This window comes from Columba livia, chromosome 1, assembly GCF_036013475.1.
Source record: "Columba livia isolate bColLiv1 breed racing homer chromosome 1, bColLiv1.pat.W.v2, whole genome shotgun sequence".
NCBI classification, from domain to species: domain Eukaryota; kingdom Metazoa; phylum Chordata; class Aves; order Columbiformes; family Columbidae; genus Columba; species Columba livia.
The window spans coordinates 116,831,053-116,855,598 of NC_088602.1; the positions used below are offsets into that span (position 1 = coordinate 116,831,053).

Genomic DNA, 24,546 nt, shown 5'->3' on the forward strand with positions numbered 1-24,546 from the left:
TGTCGCCACTGAGAGGGCATTCACCCTTTCCTCCTTCAGAGATCAGACACCAAAATAAGCACAAGCTGTCACTGTGAGAGGAAAGTCTTTAGACCACAAGTACTACCCTCCCTCCTTTTTCTTCATTACACTGTAGATGTGCCCAGGTGGTAACACCCAGTGCCAGATTTCATCAAGTGCTGCTTACAGCAACGATCTGGTTTAGGTCTCTCTGTGTTAGAGGGCTATGTACACAACAACAAAGATGTGTTCCTGCGGTGTAATTATAGATATGCATTTAATTTTCTGCTATAATCTAATTTTAGTAAATAATATACCAGTCATAGTTTGTGGTTCTTGGTTACAAACACTATAGTATTATCAATAAGTCCTGAAAAAAACACAAGGAGAATAGGAGAGCAGTGGAGAAGACCCCAACTGCAAGAAGGGCTCTCCCAGCCCACATGGCCCAGCTGAGATTTATTACAATCTGGACAGAAAAACCCAGAACCTCAGAAGGTGCTTTCTTTTTAGAAAATATACAGCAGCAGAGGGCATCAGACAACAAGAAATCCTATATGCATTAATGAATCCTGAAACTAAAGGCACAGTGAAGGGGAGAGGGAAATGGAAAGGTACAGATTGAAATGCTATAACAAGGGTGGGAATAAAGAAGCTGTCACTGAGAGAAGGAAAACCAGGCACATCACTTCTCCTGTGCATACTGGCTGTAACCACTCTAGCACAGAAATTTTGGGGTGGGAGAGAGCTGGGGAAGGATCACCCGTGGTGCTGTAACTTGCCTCAGAGGTGCTTCACTAGCAAACCAGCCTGAGCACTGCAATTGGCGATGAACCACAGTCTCATAACTATGTCTCCTTTCTCCTTTAAGGTATGAAAACACAGGAAATTCCTTGTCAGTAATGCAAGAATGCTGTTTGATAGTATCTCATGCTCTCCTGAAACACTCCGGACAACAGGACTCAAACAAGAAAAATCAAGAAAGCAAGCATTAGCCAGCACGTAACCTTAATTTGTCCCTTTGAGTGATGATTAAAAAACAGGCAGAACTCAGAAGTGAAGCCAAATGACTCATTTTCTGAAAAAGTAAATTCAGATCTCTTGTCGGCATTTCCTCCCCACGCCCTAAAACTCTTTCTCACCACATGCACAGATATGACCTTGTCGTCGCTGCAGGCACTCAGGACTGCCATAAAATGAAGATATAAGCTCAATTTCTATTTCTACTAGGAATTGCTGCTTTGTAAGTACAGCAATTTTCTGTTTTCCTTCATAGAAATGAGGAGAGGTTTATGGGAAACTGTTACTCATACTGACTTTCATTGGAGTGTCTCAGACTTGAAGGAGGACCTTCCCTTGAGAAACCTCTGCTTGGGCAGAAAGCATTTTAACTACATTTTAACTTCTGGTGTTCCCTGGCCCAACCCTCAGGCATGTATGAATGTCACCATTGTGCAATCAGCAGTGGGACATGTGGTTTAAGAGACTCTGGGATAAATTAGACCATCCAGCAGCCTGCAGGCTCCAGTATAACACAGCTTTCCTGTGGCGAAGAGCGCATGAGCAGCTGGGGCAGATTTAGAGACTGCTTTCAAAAGCAGATGTTAGACGCTGTGCTAAGCAGCAGTCGTCATGCTGAAAAATTGGGAATGATTTTAAGTCGACTGAAAATAAGTTCACGCTCCAGTTTGTCAGCTGCCTGCCTTGAGTGTAACTTGATCAGGTACTGTATTCCTCCCTTACTATGTTGGAAAATGCACAGGAAAATTTTAATGGGCATTTGGAATTTTTTTTTTTTGCTGCTGTAGATAAAAATATCTCGAGGAAGTTTTTAAAAGGCATTTCCTTTTACAACAACATTATTCTTGCACAAGCCTGTGTATAAAGTGAGAGCTGCAGGCAATGCGTTATCATGAGTCTGGCTTTTATCTATACCAGGTCTACAAAATAGGAATTTTTAAAAGACATTTTCACAGTACCAAATTGACTGGAATTATCTGTAAGACATTTCAGTGAGTGTTGACAAACTGATGCCACAAATAGGTACAGTTATTGTGAAAAGTGTATCTGAGTGCATCTAAGAATTAGAATATCTTCTTTTAAGCAAGCTGGCTTGAATTGGGATTTCAGTATGTTATAAATATTTTGATAGAAAAGTAAAGATAGGTTAAAAGAGTTCAGTCAGTAAAGGAAAACAGTACAGTTAGTAAAATATGAAAGATATGCAAGCTATGCATATGCTACCCCATGGGATTATTAAAATGGATAAAGGGAAAAAAATCTAAATTACTCTGTGGAGGTTAAATAATGGGAAAGAGAGAGAAGTTTCGCTTTAAGCCGAATTCAATTCAGATAGCAAAGTGGCTTCAGATTGCTGCATGGCAGAAGTGCCACTTTGGCCAAAGTGGTCCCAAAGAGGTCCCAAAAAGGCATCCTCCTCACTGCTTGGGCCTGAATCAGGTGGCAGGTGCTCGCTGCTGCCCCAGCTGCTGAGGCTGAGCAAAGAGCTGCACTGCAGGGCAGGGACCTGGGGTCTCCCCTGACGTCTCCCTGAAAAGGGATAAACAGGGCAAGATGCTTTCACTGTCCCTCTTGTCCCCACCTGAGCTGCTGAAGTTTCTCTGACTGGACCCCTGTCACCTCTCTGTAAGGAAATGTCTTGACAGGAACAATAGCAGCCAGTGCAGTGTTTTCTGTATATGATCTGTTATTTTAAGGCAGCTTCTGAGGAAACTCAGCCTTGAGCTCCTGCATGTGCTTTGAGCCAGTGTATCTCTGCCGTGAAGTACAGGCAGTTAGTGACAACCAATTACACAATTCAATTTGAATATTTCCAACTCGCTTTCATTTCAGCTGTTTTGGAAGCACATGGTATGTATATGTAAAAGATGGCTGAAGTGTTTTCCAGTGTCTTTCCCATACATACCTAGGATGCAGCAAAGACATAAATCCAACTGCAGGAAGCTGAGTATCTGTGGACTAGAGAGGCTTTATCAGCACTGATGATTGTAAATAAGTGCTTAGGGCTGTTTGGATGACAATTTCCTAAGCACAGAAATTAAAATTTTCCCATTGAGGCCTGTAGTGTTGATGAATAAAATGTAAGAACTATGAGTATTTACTAAGCTGCTAAATACTATAATTTCTGGAAAACAAAATGTGAAACAAACATAATTTATAAAATTGAGATGTTTGGGATAGTTTAACTAAACATGGGATAAATTTGAAGGAAGTCTATTTTAAAGCTTTACCAAGATCATTTGGCCCTCACTTCTGAGCCTTTAAAAAGTTTGACTTGTTCTGGCAGTGAAAGAGAAAACCCCAGAGGAAACTTTGCAGAAAGCTGTGCGGAGAGGAGGGAAAGACCATCGCACCCTGAAATGTGATACCTACATAGAAGGAAAAGGCTCAGCTCAGAGGTCACAAATTCATTGTCTTCTAAGGAAATGTCAGCATTGAAAGAGGACAGCTAGAATTTCTACAAACAAAGATCTGTCTCACAAGCCTGAAAGAAAACTTGACACTTCATGTAAAGAAGAAGGCTGCTACTCTCTTTGCAATTACAGAAAAATAAATGATATTGAGGACTGGACTTTAAAAACCTCTTCCTTTCTGAACAGTAAGTATCTTTCATACAGCTGAGTTATGTAACAAAAGATAATTTTTTGCTATTTTAAAATAAACTTTTCTATAAAAAAAATTCCTCCAAGAAGTGAAAAAGTGCTAGCAACTAAAATTAAAGTCAATGCCTTTACTCTTCTTCATTTAGGGTTTGTTCTGAGAACCACTGAAGTAAATAATACAGAGAATGGTGATAGGATTTCATTAGGTTTTTAATCTCTTTCTATTGGAGTGACTTCTAAGAAGATGTGAACATGACAAGGCTTTCTCTCTTGGTTTTGCAGGATCTGAACACTCCAAATGTAGAAATGATTTGGCAACTAATACCTTATTGGTAAGCAAAAAGTTAATTCTTTATTGTTAAATGATACTTAGACCTAAAGTGAACAAAGTTTAATAATGACATAATACTGTACAGTAACAAAGTAGGGTTGTTTATCTATAAAGTACACTCACAACTTGATTTTGGTTTTACTTGTTTGTTCTTCTTGTTCTTATCTTTTTCACAACACAAAGGTCCCATTCTGGGCAAGAAGGATGCCAGAGGAAGTTGATCACATTCTCAGTTTCCCAGACCAACTTCTAAAAAACACTGAAGCAAAATAACTTACATGTTACCTGTCACACGCAAATTATCAAGTGAGACTGCTCATAGGAAGTTTGTAAACAACTAGAAAGGGGGGATTTTAAAATTATGGTCCTGATATTTTCCTTTTTGTGACATCTGTTTGGGTCAGTGATCAAAATGTAACACGTCATCTACATCTGGGCAGAGATGGGAGGGCCAACAGTCGCTTGCAGTGGAAGAGATAAATGGTCAGGTCATCAGCTTCTTTCCTTCTTCTGTGTTTCAGGACATCCCTGGTCACACCCCTGATTTTTGGTCTGCTTGTGCAGCCACCACTGACACAGCTTTCCATTGTCACACAGCCCAACATCGTCCTGTTGATGGCTGATGACCTCGGCATAGGGGATGTAGGTTGCTATGGGAATGACACTATCAGGTAAGAAAACTAAGCAGAATAGTGAACAGAACTGGTGTGTTATCTGATGTAAGACTGCGGCTATCTGCCCATCACCAGCTATTAGAGCTCTCTTCGAGTTCATTTCCAGAAGAAATGGGAGGATTCCCCATGGGTGCAATTAAGGGTAAATGTAAAGCACTACCAGGATTATCTCACAGCCTAGAGGCACTCCCAGAATGAGCTCTGCCATCACAAGGTGCTTTGTTGTGGGAATGTCAACCGTTCTTGTGTATTCCTTACAAGCCTGATATTGGGAAACATGAAGTTCTTACACATAACTGAAGATAGAAATGTCGTTCAGACTTTTAATATATCAGGGCTCCTTACCTCATTTAACTCTCTTTTGTCTTTCTTTCCCAGTCGCACATCAAAATATAGTATAAATCACTGCAGTGATCTGTGTTACTAAGAAATATTTTTCAAACCAAAGGACAAAAAATTGTCCTTCTCTTTGAAAACTGTGCCATGGAATTGCCTGCTGGCTTCCCACCAGCTTGTCACTTCTTTGAAAAAAAAGAAAATTTGGTATGGTCACTACCCTCATCCAGAAAAGTTTTCAGAATCTCACCCTGATTGACACCAGCTGGCAAGTTTCTGATTGGTAGCTGATGATCACAGGCAGCCGATGGGGCTCTGCATGGCTGGGCCTCCACTTCAGCATAGTGTCATCCTGAAGGCATGAGTTTTCTTCTCAAGAGCAGTGGGGTAGATTTCTATAAGGCCCTTTTTAGGACTTGGGAAACAGGAAGGATTTGTTGGCTTGAAATTTATCCTGATAGCGGTTGGTAATGAAGAAAAAAAAAAAATATTTCCTCATCACACGAGAAAATTAATTTTTTTTTTTTTTTTAAAAAGCCATCTTCAAATTGAATAAACTTTCCAAAATAAAGATAAGTATATTTTTCCTCATCCCCTTTCCCTTGCAGACTCCCTGAATGTTACCTGACAGTGTTGGTTACATTTTTAGGACCCCGAACATTGATCGCCTGGCAAAGGAAGGAGTGAAACTGACCCAACATATTGCTGCCGCTCCACTTTGCACCCCTAGTAGAGCAGCTTTCCTCACCGGAAGATATCCCCTCCGATCAGGTTTGCCTTGCAAAACTAAGCAAACTTTAAATATTGCTTTCATGTTGAAGGGAACCATGTCACATAATGGGCACAAAATAAATGAGAGTGTGCAAATAGAAGGGATGCCACAGACCTCATCCCTCATTGAGGCAGATAAAGACACACCAGCTAGGTCTAGTACCTTCAGGGTGGTATCTCTATTTATGGGATACAGTGAACCACCCTGAGGCAGAAAAGAACCAGCTCTGCAGAGCAGTTTGTTTCCTCCCAGCTCACAATGTTCATTGCCTCTTAGTGCTCTATTGCACAGATTGCAGCCAGAATTGAGTTAGTAGAAATTGTTAGATTCAAAACAGTCATTATGCAGAACATGGATAATAGTAACAACACAATTCTAAAGCACCAGTTGCATGAATTTCTGTCGTGGGTGATTCCTCATTGGATATCAGAAACAGCTCAACCCTGCAGGGAGCAGAGCAGATCTATGCAGATGTGTGTCTGTTCCCTCCAGTCGAGGTGCAGGACGATGCATTATAGGAAAGCTTTGTTACCTATGTGTCAAAATTCATCTACCCTATGAAACAACAGTTTGGCAGTTATACTATTTTTCCCAATTCTGGTTTTGAATTAAACATACTAACCTGTCAAACTGCATCCCTGAGATGAAGAGGTATGAAAGCAAACAGATCTACATGTTTCTAACATCAACTCTCTTATATTCATGGCCTTCGTTCCTGAGGCATTTTGAAGCTGACATGTTGTTTTACTTTTATCATGACAGCTCCCACTGAGGTAAATTGCTTGAAAATCCACACGATCTTGTACAGACTCTCTCCCACTGTAACAACAGGGCCAAGATATTCAATGTGTCTGTGACAGATTGTACTTCACATGACATTGTATGATGGGGTTATAGCCAGTATGTAATCTTAAATAACAGGATGTAAACCTGCAGGTGAGGAGAAGATTGTGGTGCCAAACTCTGTGGGTTTCAGACATGAGCTATACCACTGTGCAGGGAAATTTTGAGTTCCCAGGCAGCCTTCTGCAAGTTGGAGTTTGAGGCTGACAGAAGGCTGAAGTGTCTGTCCCCTGCCCACACAGTCACACTAAGTGAGTGCACTTGGTAGAGCCTGGATGCCACTGTGACATATAAAAGCTCCTGTACAACTATGCCATTCTGAATAAAAGGAAATGAAATGTCTCAGTATACAAAACAGGAAGAATAAATATTCCATAACTGAGAGATTTAACTCTTTCTTAATCTTGTCTTGAGTCTTAGATTCATTTCCCCAAACAAACAGCATTAGGATACATGTTTAACACTATAATATCAGTGAAACCAGGAAACAAGAAAGTATGTCTGATAAAAGTACTGTACCAGTTATACTTACTAAGATTATTTATTACTGTATTTTTTAGGAATGGATGCTGTAAACAATTACCGTGTTATTTTTTGGAATGGTGGCTCAGGAGGGCTTCCTCCAAATGAAACCACTTTTGCCAAAATATTGCAGCAGCAAGGCTACAGCACAGGACTGATAGGTATGGGTATGCTCCTTAGGATGGCCTAGAATGTGTTTCATGTGCATATCTCAGTCAAAAGATTTGTTTAAATATAGTTAGCAACTGCTCATACCTCAGTTGTAATATTTTTATTTCCTGATTTAAGAATATCTTGTAAGAAGAAATCCTGGCCAAAAATAATCTCTCCTAAAAGAATAGGCATCTAATAAAAAGAACAGTCTTAAGGTTGACCTGCTTTCAAGCACAGCTATGGTTGTTCAAATATATAATGGAAAGTATGTTAATATTTCTTGAATGCTATCCTGCTAGGTATGTGATAATTATTCCAATGTTATTTCATTAAGAAATGAGTGCTATATAAATATGCATGATGATGCTTCACACAGCTCAGAGCAGATTGACAACAAAAGGGAAGAGCTGCAACTTAAAACAATAGAATCAGTTCATAATATTGCAGGATTTGACCTTTCAGAAACAAAGCAATTATTTTTTCTTTAATTACAACATGCCACTATAATTCCCTGAGCTTTCAGTACAGCCCACAAACGGGCATCTAAATGTCAATATCCAAAATCAATGTCTGACACATAAAAATATTGGCTGCACAAATAAACTGAACTTACTAATAAAAGTGTCAGCAGGAATGGATTTGTATTAATTCAGCAGAATAAATCTAAACCATACAGGACAATATTAAGCAAATCTCTCAGAATATTTTAAGGTCTGTATTGCTGAACCTTCTTCTCCTCTTATTTCTGCAGCAATACTAGTTTAGTTGTTTTAGCTTATTAAAAAGGCCATGTTTATTAGCCATGCGCTTCAGCTTGGGTTCAGCATGTAATCACTGACAAAACAATCTGATTTGTCTCCACTTTGCTAAAGGAATTGTCCTGCAGGGAGATTGTGCTGCACCCCTCCCAGAAGCTAGCTAGCAAAATGGTCTGGCATTTTCCCTGTGGGCATCTCAGCTAAAATCACCCTACAGACACTGAGAGCATCACTTAGTTTAACTACATTGACAAATTCTGATTAATTGCATTGTAGGGGATGATAGAAAGCACTGGTGATACCTGACAGAAAGAAACGCATAAGTACAACTTTACATTCAAGTCATGATGCAAGAAATCTTACACATCTATCCACATTACCACAGTTGAATGAACACTGAATAGTCTCACCTGAATGGGATTGTTTTGCTCCAAGCACAACCAGTTTAACTGCAAAGTTAAATCTTATTAATAACCTGCAACTTGATATGATAATGAGACTTTTTGTTGGGAAATGCTTTGCACACTCTTTGTAGTCAGAAAGCCAATGTTGTATAACATATACCCTCAAAGATCAATTTATCTTTATTATACACTTAGTTTGTCTTCTGGAGATTTGAGACTTTTGTAATGTGTCAGAAGCATTTGTCAACTTCAGCTGGAGATTTAGGTGTTGGAGTGCATCTGAAGTCCAAGGACACTTAAGCTGCGCCTGTATTTATGACCAATACATCTATGTATTGATTACAAACCTGTTTCATTCTACAGCTGGCTCTAAATATGTCAAAAGGTAAACTGAGAAGACGTTTTAGCTGAAAGCAATTAATCCATCTAGAATAGAACTTTCAGTATTTCTTTATATTTAAAACCAAAAAACAGATGCTTTTTTTTTCCTATGAAGCAGGTTTTTCTGCTCCTATTGTAATGCACAGCAATTCTATTGAAACCTACTCGGGGTCAGCTGCTACTATATGTATTGGTAACATAGTCAACTATTTGTTTAGGATAATCTCCTTCTGTAAGTACATAGTTCCTTACTCCACAATAAGAATTAGTTGCAAGTTAGTTTTCAAGTAAAATTCTAAAAGTTAATTTTTATCTATAGAACTTGTATCTAAGGCCTGCATTACATCAAAGATCATCAAATGCCATTAAACTCCATCTCTCTGGCGAGAAGTACATTTTGATTGCTTAATTCAAATATTCACAAGCCTCGGTGTCTAAGCCAAATGAGTCAACTTTTCATGTCTCCATGTAAGCATCTAACCAGTCTGTTTGGAACAAGTGGAGGGGAAGCAAAAGCATGGTTTTGATATGCCATTTGTCGTAATAGTGGACATGTGTGGATAAAAGAGAACAAATTGTATTGCAAAATGTCATAAGATGTTCCTTTTGATACATGGAGATTTCAGAACTTAAAAGGAAGTGGCTTTGACTTATCAAATTTGATGAAATACAAATAAATAGCAACAATACTTATAAAACAAAGCCTTTTATTCTCATCCAGTATGCAGCAATATTATCAGCAAAACTACTTATATATGTACAGCTTCATGAGAAATCCTGATCTCCTGAGTTCAAATTCTTCTGGATTTGGTGGTTTGTCTGCTAAACCCACTGTTGAACTGCTGGTTACTTAGCTATATCATCCATAGCTTCCCTAATCAGTCTAGCACCAACATGTCACTGAGTGTTGCCATAGTCCTGACACTAAGCTGTTCAAAACTTGCCAGAAACCCATCTGCATAGCACCTTGTAGGTAAAGAGACAACATGACAACAGAACAATGGCATTTTGCCCTGTGTTTAATAAAGGTCTTCTTCCTCCTATGTCATATCTGACAGGTCTCCAGGAAGGGCACACATTTGCTCAGTTCTGAAAATCTGATTTTTTTTGCAATTTCTAGTTCCTTTTATAGTCTAGTTTTTAAATTTAGTCAAAGCTACAAGGCATTAATATATGCATGGAGCACCAATAACTTTTTTGGAAATTTATAATTTGTTTACTTTCATCAACATAACATATATCCCATTATATCAGTACATACTCAGTCTACACGTATATATGGATATCCTACACGTATCTATCTTATATGTATAGGATTAAGAAGTTATCATGAGTAGGAGAAAACTCAACCATCTTTAGAGAAAGGTTTTGTGTGAGGTAAAGCCCATTTTTAAATACCATGTCTTTACATCTTAATAATCTGTATTTTCAGGGAAGTGGCATCAAGGTGTTAACTGTATATCCCGCAACGACCATTGTCATCATCCTTTAAAACATGGGTTTGACTATTTTTATGGGATGCCTTTTACACTAATAAGTGACTGCCAACCAACAGAACCACCAGAGATGGACAGAGCCTTTAGAAGGAGACTCCGGCTTTACACTCAGATGATTGCCCTTGTTACATTCACCGCTGCCCTGGGAAGGCTGATGGGCTTGATTTCAGTCCGCTGGAAAACGTTGAGCTGCCTTGCTGGGTTTAGTCTCCTGTTCTTCCTGTCCTGGTTCTCAAGTTACGGGTTTGTACGATACTGGAACTGCATTATGATGAGAAACTATGAAGTTACTGAGCAGCCAATGGTGACAGACAGGACTACACCTCTTATCTTGAGAGAGTCCATTTCATTTATTGAAAGGTAAAGTGTGTTTCCTTTGATCACAAATTTTTCTGATTCTCACTTGTCTTGCAATTTTTAAATAGCACTTTCCCATGTGAAGTGTTTATAATTTTTAGTATATAGGATTTTAAGTATTATTGTGCCTATTAATCATTAATAATATTAGTAACGATATTATATTATTAAACAAACAAAAAAAAATAGCTGCTGCTTAGGGATGTCTGTTATTCCTAGCTTCATGAAAGCTGAGAACACTTCCAGGCTTCCACGGGTTGGATTGAACATTTCTAGGCTGTGTTGAGGAAATACGTGTTTCTACCAATGACACCAACATAGCAGTTTTAAGGGTTAGCAGCTGATGGCAGAAATGCATGGGTGGGCTGGGAAAGCAGCAGAGCTCTGTCATAGAATGGATTTTAACACTGTATCAGTTTAGCAGTGATTTGTAATTTATCGAGGTAGATCACAGGTTTTATATACAATTTCTAATAGTATTTGGTCAATAGTTGATTAATTAAGTGAGGTAAAGAAATTCAATAGGATTTGTTATAATTAAAACAGTAACTTTATTACAGACACAATAATAGCAAGATATAAAAGGAATAAATCAAGTCATATACACATAAACACACACATAGATACAGGGATAAAGACAGAAAAGTTTATAAGTCACACACACACTTGTGCACATTAATACATACATATATGAATATATACATAGGTATACCTACTGGTAAAATTTCTCTCTGGAGCTTAGCAAACTACTCACTTTCAATGTGTCAGCATTCTCAATGGGTGATAGTTGAAACCTGAGAAATCTCTTTGTCTATGTCCTCATGAAATTAGGCCTCCAAATCCTCATGAAATCATCAGTAAATGATCACTGAATTGTCACAAAACTCTCTCTGTCAGGCGTTGCCATCAGAGGGAGATGCTGGTCACAGCTGCTGCCACCAGGAGAGCTCAAAAGGTCTCACTTTAGGATGTCTGTTTGCAACATCATTGACTTTAGTCAGTGAATTTCCACCCTGGCCACACTTAGAGTGAGGTAATTTCTGGTGCTTTCCACCATTTGTCTACATCCAGAACTATTCAGATCATGAAGTTCTGGTACCATCCTGCTCGGGCTACAATCCAGGTAGCAGGTGTTCCAGGTGCCAGAAGCGACCCATCGTTGCCACCTTTCCCACACAGGAGGGTTTTTTCCCATACGGTAGGAGCTCTGAGAACCTCACTCCTTTGGCTCACTACACCTGCATAATGGGAATGTTCTCTCCCAACATGCTTGGCTTGCTCAAGTATTGAGGTGGTTTAGAGGGCACTGCAACCATCACAAGCTGTGAGGTAGCCTTACCATACAGACTGATATGTGGGCAACAGCTGGTGGGAGACAAACCTGCTGCCTTTGTTTCAGTGGCACAGTGGTTGTTTGCAAGAGCAGAAAATGGAGCTTCAATCTAGAACTTTTTTCTCTATGATTCTGGGAAAAAAAAGAGGTTCATTTTATATAAGCCAAACATTATTTTATCAGATAGATCCTAATTACTGGGGTCTAATAATTTACAAAGTAAGATGTTTCTGGAGTGATTGTTGAAATATATAGATGCAAATCATAATACCATTTTCCATTACTACTGACCTCTGCATGTACTGAGAACCTTCCCCTCCAATAACAAAGTTTTAATTTCTGTTTTTTAGAAATAAGCACAAGCCATTTCTCCTCTTTCTTTCCTTTTTACATTCCCATACTCCCCTCCTCACCACAGAGAAGTTTCTTGGGAGAAGCAGACACGGTTTATACGGAGACAATGTAGAGGAGATGGACTGGATGGTGGGTAAGTTACCATAGCAAATAACAATGTCTCCAATGACCTTATACCTAGGTCTGAATATATAATAAAGATGTAGTTGTTATTAAAAGAACAAGGAAGAACATTAAAAACAAGCAGGACTAAAGTCCTAAGTTTTTCGTGAGCTTCTTTCAATCTTGTATGAGCACTGTTGGCTTACAGCATTGGCTTTTTATTTCCTCCAGTCTCGGGCCAAATGAGTCTTTCTGTTCATTCTTTTTTTTTGGTCTAGTATTTACAATTTTTAACCACATCTCCTTGGCTCCCATCAGGGGGGTCTGCTCTTCTGACTACATAAGTGAAAATTATTTAGTTTTCTGTGGTTACTAAAGATCAGGAAATTTCAGCCTCTTGGGGTCATGTCTTATCTATTTCTAAGTAGGACACATCAGAAAGTGATACAACTGATAAGCAAATTAATACCAGATGTAAATAACCAAGCTATTTCTCTGTGACTGCTGTCAAACACTTATACACCACAAATATAATTAAGAACATCAGGAACAGCTCAAGAAAGACTTTTTAATAAAAAATATTCATATTATTAATGCATATGATATCCTGTCAGTAATTTAATGCAAATAATAACTGTGGTCTAGACAATATAAGGGTACATGACATTTTTTCCTCATTTCTCATGATGGCCACCACTGATGCAACATCTAACTTTTTGAGGCCTTGGATCATGTTTTATTTCCAAACATTTACAGCACACGGCACTTCTGCCCTTTACAATACAGGCTTCTAGTCTGTGACTGTGGTTCTTGCACTCCTTTGTTATAATACTAGTAATAAAGGAGTTACAACACATCACAAATTTTCTGTGATTTTACAGACAGTCAAATCACAAGTATAGATCTCAACCCTAAAAAACTTCTTTTAAACAATAAGCAGCCTTACACAGATACAGATAAGAAATTAGTGATGAACATTTACAAGTCCAAGGCTAAAATTTAAGTAGTATAAGCAATATTTTTGCTTTTTTATACACACATATTCCTGTGTTTACAGGCCAGGTTCTAGATGCTATTGACAAGGAAGGTTTGAAAACTACTACACTGGTTTACTTTGCCTCTGACCATGGTGGATGGCTGGAAAGACAAGAAGGAAAAAGGCAACTTGGTGGCTGGAATGGAATATACAGAGGTAAGAGTTGTCAGGGATGGTTACAACCCAGCAACAACTATTAAAGTACTTAGGACACCCTTAAAGCTTTGATAAGACTGTATGCCCAAGGAGTAACAGTGTTTTATCATTGAAAAGTGAATTAGCCTCATTCTCATTAGGATTTAAAAATTGAGTCTGTTCTAGCCTGTACAGGTGTTCTTTATGAATTCCCAAACTGTCCTTTCCTCATGAGGCAACTGATCATAATTTTTATTAATATTGTGTAACTTCTCACTAAACATTAATTGCCTTAAATACAACAGGTATGTTACAGGATTGTAAAAGAGGGAGGAGAACTAGGCTAAGAAAACATTTAATGCCTGAAAATTGTATCCACACCGAGACCTGATGGAGCAATGTGTTTGTAAAACAATAGAAGGGAATAAGTGTGTAAGGTCACTCAAGGGGTCTGATATAGTGAACACACTTTCACTGATGTTGACAGGGAGCTTAGTGGTAAAAACAAAATGGTAAGGAAGGCTCATAAAGGTAACGTTAGCTTATGATAATACAATAATATTTGTCTAAAATGTCTCTATTTCAAATGAAGCTTTTTTAAATGAAAATTCATTACTTTTTTTTTATGAAAGGTGGAAAAGCCATGGGAGGCTGGGAAGGAGGAATCCGTGTCCCAGGGATATTTAGATGGCCAGGAGTGTTACCTGCAGGCACAGTTATTGATGAACCTACAAGCCTTATGGACATTTATCCTACAGTTGTTCATCTGGCTGGAGGGGTACTACCCCAAGACAGGTATAAACAGAAGTGTTTTTATTTCTCCTTCTCTCCCAGGATGATGGAAAATCTAATTTGGAAACATATTCTAAAAATCTGACATTTTCTTTCACACTCCTGTTCCTTCTCTAGACAAAAATGTTACCACAGCTTAGTCACCCCTTCTCTATATTTGAGATTTGGCAATCTTTTACAAGCACATCCCTTGTTCAAAGTTGCCAGTTCCAGCAAGAGGTGGCATGCAGAAGGAACACAATCCTGTACAGCTTACCCCAGTCTGATGGTCTCCATTTTTCCTGCTAGGGTGATTGATGGCCGGGATCTAATGCCTTTACTACAAGGAACAGTTGAGCACTCAGAGCACGAGTTCCTGTTTCATTACTGTGGTATTCACCTACATGCTGTGAGGTGGCATCAGAAGGACAGTGAGTGCAGAACTTCTTTCACAAGAATTAGGTTTAATGTATGGGAGGGCACATTTGTCTAACACATTTTTTCTGGGACCAAGTTTTCCAAGTAGTTCCAGGTGTAAGGTGGTAAAGAACTTCATAGCATGTATTGTATGGCACAAATAATTTCTTCATGGCTTCAAGGCACATGGCATGTCAGACAGGCTGCTGGAACTCAAGATGGGCCTTAACCCACCTCTCTATCTGAATGAAAGGCCTGTGGAGTCCATGCCCTCCTTGTCTCATGAAGAAGTCCTTGTCTCAACCCTTTGTCCATCCTTCTGCTACTTTAACAAGGAAGCAAGACATAGAAAATCCAAATCTTTTTTCATGTCTTCATAAAAAACAAAGTAAGCAATAACTTATACTTGCTGAAAATTTTGGAGAAATTTCAAAATGTAAAAATTAATGTTGCATTATTGATTTAATTCTATGGACTTAATTCTAAATGAAATTACAATATTTTATCAATTAAAAAGTGCAGAGATGAAGTGCAATCCCTAGAAAAACATTCACTCTTCTAATGCCTTGTGATAACCACCAGTGACATTGCAAGCATTCTTTCTTTCCTGCCAGGTGGAGCCATCTGGAAGGCTCATTACATGACCCCCATCTTCCGTCCACTCGGGGCTGGGGCTTGTTATGATAGAGGATTTTGCCCATGTTTTGGGGAAGGTGTGACCCATCATGACCCTCCCCTGCTGTTTGATCTCTCGCGAGACCCTTCTGAAGCCAAACCTCTGTCAGCTGACACCGAGCCCCTCTTTGACGTTGTGATAAGGAAGATTGGAAGAGCCATAGAGGAGCATCGCAGTACACTGACTCCAGTCCCAGAGCAGCTCTCCTTGTCCAATGTGGTATGGAAACCGTGGCTACAGCCATGCTGTGGGACATTCCCATTCTGTTGGTGTGATAAGGAAGGTGATAATGAACTTGCCAATCTATAAAGGAAAGAACCAATGTTACTTCCTCAAAAGCATTTTTAGATCAAGAGTGTTTCCTTTGGGGTGTTGATTGATGGGTTGGTTGGTTGTTTTGATGGAGCCTTTATATGAGAATTGCTCCAGTGATTGGCACAGTATTTGATAAATGTGGCTTTAGGCTGGACACTCTATGGGAGACAGCAAGGCAGAATGATCTGAAGAACATGTTTGCACTTGCATCTGTTGGCAACTGAATGAATAGTTCAAATGCACTGAAGCAGGCCAAGATTAGAGCTGCACAAGTAATTACATAACTTATGTTTTTTGCTCTGTATTTCCAAATAATGTGTGGATTTAGATCTCCCTTAGCTCTGTTATCCTCACTGGTGATGCATAAGGTCTTGCTATAAAGAATTTTTGCAGACCACTGCCTCCAAAATAGTTTTACCCACAGTTCCCCACAGAATCTCCTTTAAAAGTAGCTTCCTTCCTTCCTTGTAGCTAGTCTTGCCAGCAGCAGTGACAATGGCAGTTGGTTAGCCTGGGGCTTCTGGATCAGGAGAAATTTCCCAGGTGACGCATAAAGCTCGGAAACATGACACACTGGGTAACGCCTGTCTGCGTTTTCTGATAAAGGTGAGACTCCTCTGATTGGAGTCATCCTCTTTTGATGAAGAACACAAAAGGGAAAAGATTTTCCCTTTCCAAAGCTCCCATTGCACCCAGCTATCTAAGCAGCACTAGCAAGGGCGTAGGGGCATTGGTGGTCACAGAAGTGCCACACTGATAAACACTTCAGTCATTCGGGCACAGAATTGCACAAGTTACTTTGCTGTTCACATCGTTCACATCTCAGCCACAACAGGTTCCTGCTAGCATGCAGTAGGTTCAGAAAAATACTCTTTTGAGAGATGCCCAACACTAAATATAAAAACAAACAAACTTTAATTTATTATTCTAAAATGCATAATTAAGGTATTTTTTGCTTCACAAATTTTCATCCCAGATTTACTTAGATCCATCTCCTCTGCTGCTGTAAATTCATTAATTTCCTTCTTTGTGTTAAAATAGTTGTTCTTATTAAAGTGGCCTTGCAGGTAATGCTTTTCATTTTAGGGTATAACATGTATCCGTTCGCATAGACAAGTTTACACCAGTATGTCTGAATATATAGGCATCTGAGAATATAATTTGCCCATTCAATTTATTTCACTTTTTTTTTTACTATTTTTTAAACTAACGTGCTAGGGCCCTTTTCAATTGTTAATTTCCTTTGAAAAATGTTTGGTTTATTTTGGTTTTATCTTCCCTGTTGTTTCCCATAATTCAGTCACCAGGAAATCTGCAGGTAAACAAAGCCCTACAGCTTAAAGCCAAAGTTTTATTGTATGCTGTGACTTCATGCATTTTACATTCTCTTATAATTCACCCAGATGCTCCATTTTGAGAATCTGAGTGGTCCCATGGATTAACCTTTTCGTCCCTGAATATATGTTTGCATCTTTGATGCCTATGCTTGAGCACTATTTCAAGCTCCCAAGCTCTATGCTGCTCAAGGTTACACTCATTTAGTAACACTAGGTTTGCTGCTAACAACCCTGGATTACGGTTTCTTGGAGCACAGATTCTTTGAAGCTTTGGAAAACACATCAACAAAATTGCTGCCAGAATTAAACAGTCACATCAAAAGGAGGAGGAAAAAACCCCATTAATTATACTCTAGGTGAAACACATTGGGACTGGTAAAAGATTGACTAGCCTCCAAGGATAGAGAATGCTTGTGAGATTTTGCCCAATGTTATGCGTGTTGCAATAGCCCTTTAGATTATGTAACTTCCATCTTTAGTCTATTTATGATAGTTTGGATAAACAGCTCATGAGAAGCTTTCTTCAGCCAAATAAAAATAGTTCATTGAAAGCTCTTCAGGGTGCTGCACATTCCTGCACTCACCAGCACACTCCCCTGGGAGCTTCACGTCTATCAAGACAGAAACCTTTTTCCCCATTGCAACAAATGTGCCACATCTGAGAACTAGCAGAGAGACCATGTGTCCCCGATCTGGCCTGTGCTACCTCTCCTTTTCTCATTGATTTCCCTCTGAAACTTCATAAAATTGGGGCCAGGCCCTCCATCTGATTAGGTTTCAAGGAATCACCACTAAGTCACTAAAGCTCTTGCTCCATTTCTAGGGAACTCCCTGAGTCCCATGTGATCTCTCTCTCTGCAGGACAGCCTATGGTGAGTCATGAAGGGAGAGAGGATTAATTGCTGTCTTGCTGGCACAATCAGTCAGAGCAGGTGAGAGATAGATAACCCACATGTTGAAGACAGTGGTAGTCTCTGCTGAGATGTAAAGGCAAACAAACATACTGAAATGTAAACAAACATGGATATTATTTCCTGTAACAGATTACTCCCATTCAGAAACATTAAATCATTTAGCCCTGCAGGTAACTGAACAAATCCATGCAGATTCCTACTCGTTCCTTTCAGGCAGCATTACAGGCAGGATGACAGGTTTACAGGGCCATTTTTGTTAGCCGTGTATCAAATTTTGTTCATCCCATAAAACAGCCACCAGTTTGACAACTATATTATTTTCTGAAGTTCTTTCTTTCAAGAAAAGCTATTCTGTCAAACTAGAATCCTCAGAATACTCTGAAAAACAGATAACTATATACGGCTCTATCAGAAGCTGCCTGGTACTGCAATGGTTTCAATGTGTACATTCTTGGAGAAGTGAAGGAGATGATAAGTCTCCTCAATCCTATGCTGAGACTTCCCACTGACATCAGCCGAAGATGCCAGAGAGAGCCAGACAGCTGGGCATCACTGCCAGTGTGTGTCTTAAAATAGCTGATATAGTAATATCTCACTGCCATTGAATGAAAGACTCATCTCATCTAACATTCCTGTATAAACACACATGCATAAGTTGTTTTGAAAAGATACCTTCAGGTGACAGTTAGATATGCAGAATAAAATATATTTAACTGTATCAAATGATATCATTTGTAGATTTAGCCCTTCAGGAAGAGAAATATCACTGGAAGGATGTTCAAAACTTGTAGGACATTAGACCATACTAAAACAGGATTTGGAAACACCCTGTCAAATATTATTCAGTTTGTTCACTCTTTTTTTTTTTTTTTAATCTGATTGATGTACTACTATTTCAGTGTAAATCAGTGCCTAAGACTGATTTTTACTGCATAGTCACAATACAGTTTTCACCTAGTTATATTTATACTGGTCATAGCCTGAGGTGACTTAGATAGTGTTCAAGATGGACTTCAAGAGCATCTTACAAAACCCCTAAAATCTAAATTTGGATACTGAAAAAGTTTTCAAACACAACAGCAATCAACATTTGAGCATGCTAATTAAGCTGTTGAAAATCTAATGATATCTCTAGTCATAAAATATTTGTCTGTTTTCTTGAAAAGGAGATCTTTGAAGCTTAAAGAAGAAAATAATTATTGCCTGTTTTGTTGTTGTTTTTTTTTTAGTAGTATTTAATCTTTTTTTGTTTTAGAATAATAGTAGTATTTTTAAGCTGGTTTTGAACTCTCCTGAACACACATTGGTCAAGTGCTTCAGCTTGACTTCCACATGTAATCACAAACAAGATCACATAGTTTTCAGTATTTCAAGCTAAGTGTTCCTCTGTGGAGACCATGATGCAACATTTTGAAAATCTGCCTGGCCCCACAGATTAGAAGTTTTGTGCCTGAATATATAAGTTGGTATCTGCAATGTCTATGCTTGAGTGCTGTCTCAAGCAAGATTGACAATTTCTGTCAAACAGCGTCTCAGGGCCAGAGCAAAACGTCAGCAATCAATGGTACTACCTGGAAACGTAAAAATCAGAATTATGAGAAAAAAACCTTACACAGTATCTGTCTGTACCATGAAACTCGAATAGACACAATACTGTCTCATTATTTCTATTAAGCGTCACATCATAACATAGTACTTTATAAGTAAGCATTTGTATTCTCTGTAAAAACAATAATTAAAAAAAAAAAGTTAATAGTAATATGGTATAAAAAGCAAGCACTTACTGTCCTGGTTTTCAAGATTCAGCTTCAGTTGCCATTATTTTCTCCTTGGTGCTTCAGTGTTTTTTTCTTGTACACTTCAGTATCCTTCACAGGAATGTTTTGGGTTTATTTTTAATTGAAGGATTTTACTGAGCTCAGCAGAAGATTGAGACACTTCCAAAACTCAAACACATGAGCTAGTTACAGAGTTGACTTTCTGCAGGTTTGGGAAAGAGCAGAATGTTCGGCTAAAAAAGAAGTCAGTATACCCATCAGGCAGTCAGTTTTTTATTGATCATTGCTAAAATTACTTATCTATTTATAAACTCATTACTTGTGTTCCTTTATTCCATGAAATCTCATAATCTCTTTCTAAGCAACACAGGTAAAATGAGAATGGTATTTTAACCTTTGCTTAATATGTTTTTTCTACTTCTTAAAGCTGGCAAAATAAATAAATAAAAAAAAAAAAGGCCAGAGATATTTGTTTTGTTTTAGAAGCTTGGGCTCTTCAAGACTATGATTCATACCGCTTTCTTGTCTGTGATCTATGTTATCAAGGAAAGGAACAGCAATGCCAAGGCCTAGCGGATTCTAAGTGATTTTAAGTATTTTTTCTTAACATTTAAAAATATTAATATTTTCAGGAAGCCATCATCAAGGTGCTTACTGTGAATTCACAATGGCCAAAGTCATCACTGTTTAAATGACAGGTTTGGTCATTTTTATGGAATGCCTCTTAGTTTAACAAATAGCTGTCAGATAACTTAGCCTCCTGGACCAATGAGAGCCTTCAATGTGAAGCTTTGGCTTTTTAAAGCAGATAATTGGCTTCATTACACTCCTGCCTTTGGGCGACTTACTGCTTTGATTTCATGCTGCTGGAAAACCATCATCTGCCTTGCTGGGTTTGATCACCTACTTCTCATTATCAATTTGTTAAACACAGGAACAGGGTTATGATGAGAGCCCATGAATTTACAGCACAACCAGTGGTGATGGAAAGGACTTTATTTCTCGTCTTGAGGGAGGCAGCATCATCAACTGAAAGTTAAAATAGGTTCCCCTGCAAAGCTACTTTTGTTTCTGGAGCAACTTCCTTCTCTGTTTGAATGTCTGAGAAATGAATGATCAGTAAGTTAATTGTCTTAAACCAAGATTTCAAAAGTAAAACTGACTCTATATGAATGATCATATTATGTCTTCATTCCAAAAGCTAAGGTTGCCCTGAATTTTCCATGATCATTAGCTCTTTTAAGGCACTGAAAATTTTTAAAAACTTTCACATTTTGGAAGAAAATTGTGACACTTAAATAGACACTTAAATAGATATTTTTTTTTGCTGAGGAGACCAAAACTTTTTAAAGGATTGTAGACAAAGATAGCAGTAGACTGGCTTCCCAGATCAGTACATCCTGTGTTTCCTGCTTACTTCAGTCATGGGTGCACCAAATTAGTCACATCTGATTGTACTTTCCTTGAGCTACTGACCCATGTAAGAACTACAGAGCTGCTTTTTCTATCCTCTGCACAGCACTTCCCAGCAGGAAGGACTTTTCATAACTTCCAGTCTTCCCATTTCTGGCAGTACTGCTTAGGGCAGCTGCCACAATAACAAACCACACTCATTTCTAAAAGGGATCAAAAGCCATGGAATCTTGCCTGCTGTGCAAATCACAACTGTCTCTGAAGTTTTAAACTTTTTGCCTTTGTCTCCCAGTCACATGTCAAGAAATGCTATCACAGCATCTGTAATCATAACTGAAAAATCAACACATATCTGCTGAAGTGCAAACTAATTTGTTATTCTAATGACTGTAAGATTAATAATATAACTACCATATTTTGACTATAACTAATACATTTTGTTTAAAGTACCTAATATCTTATACAAGCATATTCTTCAAGTACAATGACTGTTTAGTTGTTAAAATATGCAAGTGTACCAATACAAGTATGCTCAGTAGGCTCTGATTCTAAGTCATGCTAGATGAGACTCTTTAAAAATCGATACAACTGATAGACAAATGCCATTTTAACCTTATTACTACTTGTCAGTCCTCAAAATTCAGAAGAGCACTGACTGCTGATGAACATTTTAAAACATAAAAACAAGTTTATGCATTTTAATGTCTAACACTTAGGGGCACTGCCCATTCTCTGTCTCTGCATTGAGTGACAGGGTCTTGGTCTGGAATTGGGTCTCTATATGTGGCAACAAAGACTGTGCTAACAAGGAACCTCCTTCACAAAAAACCCTTTCTTGGCACTTGCTGACTTTTTCTGTGATTGAAAATACTGGTCCTGCAAAAACTGATGTTTAGGCTTTGTGCAACTGGTCTGTCCATTAAGCTTGGATGATTAGGGAGGCTGGATTTAAAGCCAGTCTTCGGTTAATTCTTTATGTTTGTGATCTACATGTTATTCAGAGTGATTATGTATTTATAATATCAGTGTTTAGGTAATAAGTTCTGATTGTTTTCTCCACCTTGCCATGGTGTTTTATATGCATATTTATTTTGGCCTCTGAGCAATTTAGGATTCTCGATGATATGTCCACACCAAGAACCTCAACCCTTTTTCCTGTCTTTAAATAAAGCCATTATTCAATGGATTGCAGCATGACACATTTGTATCCTCTTTTTAAAACATCATAAGCACATGTAGTCAGTAAAAAAAGGGGTCTGGTGCCCCCATGGGTCTGCAAAGTTGCGAGGCAAGCCAGATTGCGCAACCATGAGTATTTGCATTGGCAAAACAGAGCACTCACAGACAGAGGAACTATAATAACGTAATTGGGAGTTAGCCAGGCTGCCAGAGTTGGTATGCAAACACCAAGGTGTTTGCATAGGTATGACGACTGATCTTCTTTGATCTCAAAAGGGTTAGTTGGCTCACCCTCTGCATTAGCTATGGCTCTCCTGTTTTCATCCATAGGGTGTTTTTCCATACGTGTATTTGTAGCCTACAGTCTCACTGCCCGTGATCTTACACTCAATGATCACTAAAGCTCTTTCTGTTGGCCCTGGCTATTATAGGAGCTGTATTTCCAGCTTCTACTTTAAAACAGTTCTTCCTTATTCAGCCCTTGGCAGAGAAGCCCTCGCCTGCAGCAGGCAAGATGACATGCCTTTGGCAAGATTTTTAAAGGAGACCGATACTCACCAATTACTCTTGAGACAGATACACAAGCCATGCTTTATGGAAAAACTGTCTTTCGAAGCAAAGATCAGAAAGCCTGAGACAAAGAAGAGGTGAAAACAAAGCTCCTTCAGTGAGTGAGAATGAAGTAAGTAAAAGATTAGGGTTTGGTGGGGTTTGTTTGTTTGGGTTTTCTTAAAGAAAATCGTCTCTATTTTTCCTTCGTGAGGACTTTTTCTTCCTTACTTTACACCCTTAACGCAAGGCTGACACGTCTTTCCAGCGGTGTGGATTTGCTACTGCTCCCTGCCCAGGGGGCTCTGGGCAGGAGCAGCCCCGGGGCCAGCGCTGTCCCAGGAGGCATCCAGCCTGGTTCCCGTGAGGCTTTTTTGGGAAGCTGAACTGTAGCGGTGAACTTTACCCTGCGGAGCTCTTTCCTTAGGCAGCGACCTGCTTCTGCACCTACTTGCGTCTTCCCCTGCAAAGCTCCAGCTGAAAGGACACCCAGCCTCTGCCTTCCTGCCCAGCTGCTCCATCAGCTCATAAATAGCAAAAACAACTTGTGAGGAGGGTTAGAGGGTCTGGGAGGAGAGAAGCAGGGGTGGTTACCATAACAACCCATTTTCCTGTCCTCTTTACCGTTTCAAACCAAGCTCCAGTTTTTGGAGGGTTAGGTGGTGAACGACAAGTATTCTGATTTTATTATTATTGCTAGTTATTGTGGCTTTACAATGGTATACAGAAAGCATAATTTTCTTGCATGTTGCTTCCATGTGATCTTCACTACTTCTTTAGTAGTTGTGCTGCTAGTTGCTGTACTTTTTATCTCATTTGTCTACCCTGTTTCTGCCTCAAATTTTCCACCCTTGTGCATCGCTCTTGTCCCAGCTGTAAGGAAAGCTGCATGTTTTTAACTGCATAGTTTGAAGTCAGGGGCACAATTAGATCATTTAGGCCACGAAGTGCTAATCATGATGTGAAAAGGCATGAGTTAATTTAAAGCCTGGGGTCAGACCATTCCCTTTTGCTGTTGCTCTGAAGGCAGGGGGCTGCTGTGCAGCAGCAAGGCTAGAACAGGGTAGCCATCATAAACTAAAAAATTTGGGTTGCTTACCATGAGAGTTTTGATTACTGACAATGCACAACAGTAAGTGGTAATAAAATGCTATAATCGTGGTAACAGATAACAACTGTTGTTTATTATCCAGGTCAGTAAGAACTATATTCCCCCCCACTGAGCACTCTTGCAGTTGATTCCTTGAGAGTGCAGAATGGGCAGGGAAAAAGACAAACTGCTAAGTATCTCCTGATTTTTGGCTTTTACCTTTCTTGCAAGGACATCACTTGCTTTATTGTTGACGAACAGCTCCTGTTCCTGGCTCACCAGCTGTAAGCACTGAGCAAGTGATTATGTTCACACCAGCTGGAAGATTTTTCCTTCTTATTTCACTTGTTCACCACTTGTTGCTTCTCCCTTCTTGAACATCTGGATGCCTGGAAGGTATGGGAGAGAAGGAGGAAAGGGACAATAAGGTGGAACAGCATGATGCATCTGGAATGTTGTACGTGTTTCTTTCAGATCCATAATGCAAGCTGAAGTTC

At 39.0% G+C, this 24,546-nt stretch overlaps 1 protein-coding gene across 4 annotated transcripts; it reads left to right on the plus strand.

Annotated features, from left to right (window-relative positions):
- The first annotated feature begins 1,088 nt into the window (after nt 1-1,088).
- On the plus strand, nt 1,089-22,417 carry LOC102092638 (arylsulfatase D). 4 transcript variants are annotated; one of them, XM_021287623.2, is made up of 12 exons: nt 1,089-1,243; nt 3,308-3,619; nt 3,906-3,955; nt 4,476-4,625; nt 5,614-5,735; nt 7,140-7,262; nt 10,230-10,653; nt 12,334-12,470; nt 13,497-13,631; nt 14,243-14,405; nt 14,691-14,812; nt 15,413-22,417. In XM_021287623.2, exons 3-12 carry the CDS (start codon nt 3,930-3,932, stop codon nt 15,781-15,783), a joined length of 1,773 nt encoding a protein of 590 aa, XP_021143298.2. In that variant the 5' UTR covers nt 1,089-1,243; nt 3,308-3,619; nt 3,906-3,929; the 3' UTR covers nt 15,784-22,417. The 4 variants fall into 4 exon arrangements, with proteins under 4 accessions (XP_021143298.2, XP_064930306.1, XP_021143299.2 ...); XM_021287624.2 differs by lacking the exon at nt 1,089-1,243 and adding an exon at nt 1,454-1,723; XM_065074234.1 differs by lacking the exons at nt 1,089-1,243; nt 7,140-7,262 and adding an exon at nt 1,443-1,723.
- Nucleotides 22,418-24,546: the final 2,129 nt, after the last annotated feature.